The 5,646-nt window shown below is 36.7% G+C and overlaps 1 protein-coding gene across 1 annotated transcript in view; it reads right to left on the bottom strand.

The window, feature by feature from the left end:
- Positions 1 to 423, bottom strand: part of LOC109833277 (probable indole-3-acetic acid-amido synthetase GH3.1) — a 2,436-nt gene extending 2,013 nt beyond the window's left edge. Inside the window, 1 exon segment of the mRNA XM_020400883.1 lies at positions 13 to 423. Within this exon segment, the coding sequence (XP_020256472.1) occupies positions 13 to 308 (296 nt within the window). The 5' untranslated portion in view covers positions 309 to 423.

The raw sequence follows: 5,646 nt of genomic DNA, 5'->3' as shown, positions 1-5,646 counted from the left end.
CAGTAAGCTCACCTAGTGAGGAACTCGCAAATGGGGCGGCCTGAAAGAATGGGAGATTTATCACCGTTGGCGATGCGCTGAATATCGTGCTGAATGTCTTCATAGCTTACAATCGGAATCTGACGGCGAAATGCATCAACGTCGGAGGTGGAGATACCATGGCGTTGTAAATACTCAGCGCACGCATTTTGGTTGAGGATTTGCGAGAGAACTTGTTTTTGAACCGTATCGGCGTTCTCAGTCACGGTCTCGATGAATTCAAGAGCCTTTTTGTGCTGTTTTGGGTTTAAGTTGGGGGCTTCAGGCATGGCTGCGGTTAGAAAATAGAGGATGGAGGATTTTTAGAGAGAGGAACAGGAGGTTTTTGTTAGAGAGAGAAAGTGATGGTGTTTGCAACTTTGTATGTTTGTTGTGGGAAGCAAAGAGCGGAGGAGTACGGGTTTATATAGAGGGAGGGAGGGGGTGGGGAGATGGTTGCGTCCCGCTTGGGCTTCAAAAATTGACACTTGAGTAAATATTTTTATAATGACATCGGATTATGTTTAATTTTTGGATTTCTTTAAGAGCTTTGCTACAGGGACCCAAAATATGGGACCAATAAGTGGGACAAGTGAGGTGTCCCCCTCCTATTGGATAATGAGTTGGTTACCATTAATGATGGCCAACTCATTATCTAATAGGAGAGAGACACCTCACTTATACTCCCTATTGGTCCCATATTTTGGGTCCTTGAGGAATTTTTCTTTCTTTAATATAAGAATTTGGGATAATTAGTTATGGGCGGTATGTGAGAAGAGAGATGGCGAGAAGAGAGATGGCGTGTGAGACTCATTGGGAGAAATGATGTGGAGGCTGTGTTGGCCAGCGGTTCATTAGTAGCTCACATGGCATGAGACATGTCACACCTTTTGAATGATCTTTGAATTATTGGCAATGTTTTCTTTTCTTTTTTGAAGACACATATTTCATGAATAAAAGGGGTATCCTTTTCTTTGTTAGGCCCTGATATTTATAAAAGTTGCACTTATGCTTTATAGTTCCACCTATCTTGTACTTAAGTGACCTTTATTTTAAAACCAAGCAAATAAATGCCCAAAAGTATTTAAAATTTATAGATAAATGTGCCAAAGTTTAGAAGTGTTGTACTTTGCTGCCCTTTTATTCACCCAATGTGCATACAAATACCTGCAATTTGTAAATAAACTCACTTAAATATCTTAATGTTTCTAAAAGTTACTCTTTAGTACCCTCTATTATGTGCTGTATTTGGATACATAGCGAAACTAACTTTTTTTTTAAATTCTAGGGCATTTATCTGTGATACTTAAATATTTTAAAGTATCTATTTGCTCAATTTTAAATAGAGGTCACTTAAATGCAATGTTGATTGATCTATAGGCGGGCCATTTAAGTGCAATATAGCCTTTATAGAAGGAGATCAAGCTAAAAACTAAAACTAGGCCGCAAAATTGAAATGTTACTTTACCCTGCGTCTTGATGTATTGCCTCACAGAACGCTTATCTATTAGGTAGCCATTCTAGGGTAATGCGATAAAGATGATCCAAGTTAAGAGTGAGGAAAAATTCAAGTTGAAAAAAATAAAAATAAAATAAAACAAGTCCAGCTAGCCATATTGGAATCTAGCTCATATACATCAATTTATGTTCTTCTCCTTCTAAAAGAAAAAAAGACTAGATAAATATTTTGTACATTATGTAGACGTAATGAACTCTGCATTTAAAACTTAAAGGGTAGCTTTTGAGCAAATAATAGTAATAATTGGAGGTTTTGAGCTACTTAGAAGTTTAAACATGATGATTAGTGTTAGTTAATGATAATTATGATTTTGGGGTGTGAATCTTCCAATTACCGCATAAGTTGTTTAAAACCCGGAAGCAAAGAGGGGAGGCGGAGGGGATTTCAACCGCAAGCTTCCGGTAAACGCGCGGTACTTACACCGGCCGGGTTCATGCGTGCATGTAGCGCGGGTGTTCCTAAAAGAACCGGCAAATTCTCTCCATAATGAAAAGATTAAACGGCAATTCACCCTTTCCCAAAAACAAAAATAATTTTTTTAACAAATTACAATTAACACGTACAGTTACCGGTTTTCTCCGGTTACAATGGGAAAGATCAAGCAATCTCTTTTTTCCTGCCGACACGTCGCTCAGTTGGTTGTTATTTTTTCACGTTAAACAAGAGGTTAATTATGTACTCATGCACGCAAATCTAAAGATGATTTTACGAGTTTTTTTTTAAACATATATCTTTAAATTTGTAAACACCTTTCCTATACTAAGGGGTGTTTGTTTCACCAATTTATAGAATAGGATTAGTATTTGGGGTCTGACAGTGGCATTTTCGTAATTAAAGGATTCCAAGTGAATCCTAATCTTTATTTTGGTTCAGAAAAAATTTACAGATTTGCTAATCCATAAAGGGGTCAAAACAGTGCATATTTATAGAATCCCAAATCCTCTCCGTTTGAGAGGAATTGGGCCAAAAAGCTGACACCGCTCCTCTTTTCTTATTCTGATTCTTAATCTTCGCAACCTTAGATCTGGATTTCAGTGGTTTCCCCGCTGTTCTTCTCCCGCCCCCTTTGTCTGAGGCCATGGCCGAAGAGACCCAACCCAAGCCGGCCGAATCCACTCCCAGCACCGAGGTCGTGAGCAGAAACTTCGCGATTCTCCCACTCTCAGCAGTTACAAGCCAAACCCACGAACCTTCGATCTCTGAACCCATCAAAAACCCCCTGAGTTAAAACCTAACCCTAATTTCCCACTCAACGAAGGGAAGACGAAGGAGGAGGAGAGGCCATGGACGAAGACTAATGAAGGTATTTTATTTTATTTTTCCTTTTAGTAGAAAATTTGATGAATTTGGTTGCTTCTGCTTATTTTTTTTTCCCTTTCAAGAAGCAGTAAATAATGTGCTTTGTTAGACTGATTTCTTTACGTATTGAAACTGTTGCTGCTTTTGAGGTGGAGGATTCAGTTCTTGGAGAAGGGGATTAGAGATGCCCTGGTGCTGTTTGTTCAATGGTGCAGGTTACTGATCTTAAGAATACCCCCAAACCGGGGAAGAAGGAGCTCAGGATTGCTACTAAGAAAGCACTCACTCTGCTGCAGGACAATTACCCTGAGTTTGTTGCTAAGCAGGTATATTTTTCTTAAACTTTGTTGCTTCATTTGATTTTGATTTTGATTTTGGTTATGAAACAAGAGATAATTTGTAGAAAACTAACTGAATTTTATTTTGTGCTTGGAGTTTGTTTTCATTTAAGTTTGAAGCATGATGTGTTTGATGTGTTTTATCTTATGTGGAATTGAATTGAAGAAACAAATACAGCAAGAAAACTTGCTTCTTGTTGGTTCTAAGTAGGAATTTATTCCTATGGGTCTGGGTTGTTGTTGTTTTGTTTTTGAGCTTGTGTAGCTATGTAATATTTTGGTGGGAGCTGTTTTGTTTTTCCTTGCCTGTGGTTACTTGCTTGTGGATATAGCCGTTGCTACAGTGTTTTTATTTGAATCCCAAAGTTGATTTATCATTCCGTTGCTACAGAATTGACTCCAAAAAAATTCGTTTCTGAACCAAACATGGTATTAGGAATTAGACCAATTCTATAAAAGTGAGATTCCTAATCCTTTGGGTGAAACAAACATAGAATGCCAAAAAAATGGGATTCCATAAAACTATAACTTGTCTATAAATTTTTTTTGGATTAGGTTGGAATCCATAAATAAAATAGGATTCCTAATCCTATTCCTACCCTCTATTGAACCAAACAGCCCCTAATGCCTCTTGTGCATCTCATAAGGCTTCTTCATCATACACTCATGCACATGCACATAATGTTCATCATAAGCATGCTAGTGTGTATCATTGTGATATTTGTGGTCGGTTTGGCCATTTGGCAAAGTTTTACTTTGATTTGAAAAGGAATTCTAGTTTGCCAAATGTTTCTAGTAGACCATAAGTGTTTGAATGTGATATTTGTGGTAGATTTGGTCATTTGGCTAAGTTTTGTTATGATTTGAAAAAATGTTCAAACTTGCCAAATTTCTCAAGTAAACCACCTTTGTTTAATAAGGTTTCTCATTTGCAAAATAAATTTAAAAGACAATCTTCAGTTGCAAATAATTTTCGTGCACGCTCACTTGGTCAACACAAATCTTTTCACTCTTTTCATTGCACGAATTGCAATCGAAAGGGTCATTTGAATTGCTGATCGGCAAATTAATTAGGATGGTTCAGATTAAATGACCTTTTGCTGTTTTGAGTGGTCCTACTACTTGTGGAGGCACATAGACAATGACGATACCTACATTATAGTACATTTGAAGTGGGACACTCCATGAGATAGCACAATTTGATAATGTCTACATCAGCGGCGGATCTAGGATTTCTGTTCTTGGGGCCGCGTACAAAAGATAGATGCAAAATTTTCTTAATGTAATTTTATTCACAAGAGACACACCACAACCCAAACAAAAAGAGTAGAATAACCAACGTCAATATCTCCAAACAATTTCAAAAGAGGAAGACAAAAAATTATGTAGAATGAATATATTTTAATTTTTAAGGGAGGAGGTTTTACAGAAACCACCCTATCTTTTTTCTCCATAATTTTTTTTTGGGGGGGTGCCCCTGGACTCTATATAGATCCGACCCTGGTCTACGTTTCATAAAAGTTTGTTTGGGGTGTGGGTGGGTGGATGAGTGGGTGGGGGCTGTGCCCCCCTGGACTATATATAGATCCGGTCCTGGTCTACGTTTCATAAAAGTTGTTTGCGTGCATTATGCATAGTATTCATCAAATAAATCAGGTTTGAATATAACAGCTTAAATAGTTAAGTAACTTGACAAAGTCATCTAATTTAGATATTATAACTAGCTAATTGATCAAGAAATTTCTTTCAGTGAAAAAAAAAAACGCTACTGTATAATCGAAATGAGCATCCAACCAAAGGACCTTTTATAAACTTTGAATTTGTCTTGCTGATTATGGCAGTTCATGAGCATTGATGTGAATGACCTATTATTGTCCAATCAAAAGGAAAACATGAACGTAGCATGAAATTGATCTTGTCAAGATTTCTACAATTAATCATGCAAGCCAGCTATGACGATGAGGATGACAACGCCCTGTGTAGCATCATGCATATAAATCCTTTTTCGCTTTCATGTAAATATGCAATAATCTTTTTAAGTTTTGTGTGGATGGTTGGCTTATTTACTAAGAAGGTGCAATATCACTTTTAACACATGGCAATGTTTTTAAAGAAAAAGTTATGTGCTATCATTCTTTTCATCTTCCTGAAAGAAAAAAAAAAGTATATTCGTATTGGGAAATAGTCTTTTCCACAAAATAAACATCAAATAAATGCCACTGTAGTAGAAAGTTTGGTGAGTATACAAACTTAATAAAGAGAGAGAGAGAGAGAGAGAGAGAGAGAGAGAGTATAACATGCGAAAAACTAGAAAATCTTTCTTAAGGACCATCTTAAGAATATATAATAACGCAAATTAAGAATGTGACAGCTCAAATTCTTTTAACGTTTCATTAAAAAATATTAACAAAACAACGTCTAAAATATTGAAGAGATATAACCATGCATTTGTGATCTATCATTGTGTCATGA

The sequence above is a fragment of the Asparagus officinalis genome, chromosome 3, assembly GCF_001876935.1.
Source record: "Asparagus officinalis chromosome 3, Aspof.V1, whole genome shotgun sequence".
Lineage (NCBI taxonomy): Eukaryota > Viridiplantae > Streptophyta > Magnoliopsida > Asparagales > Asparagaceae > Asparagus > Asparagus officinalis.
The sequence above is the reverse complement of the archived record's forward strand: the minus strand, read 5'-3'. Positions and strand labels throughout refer to the sequence as shown.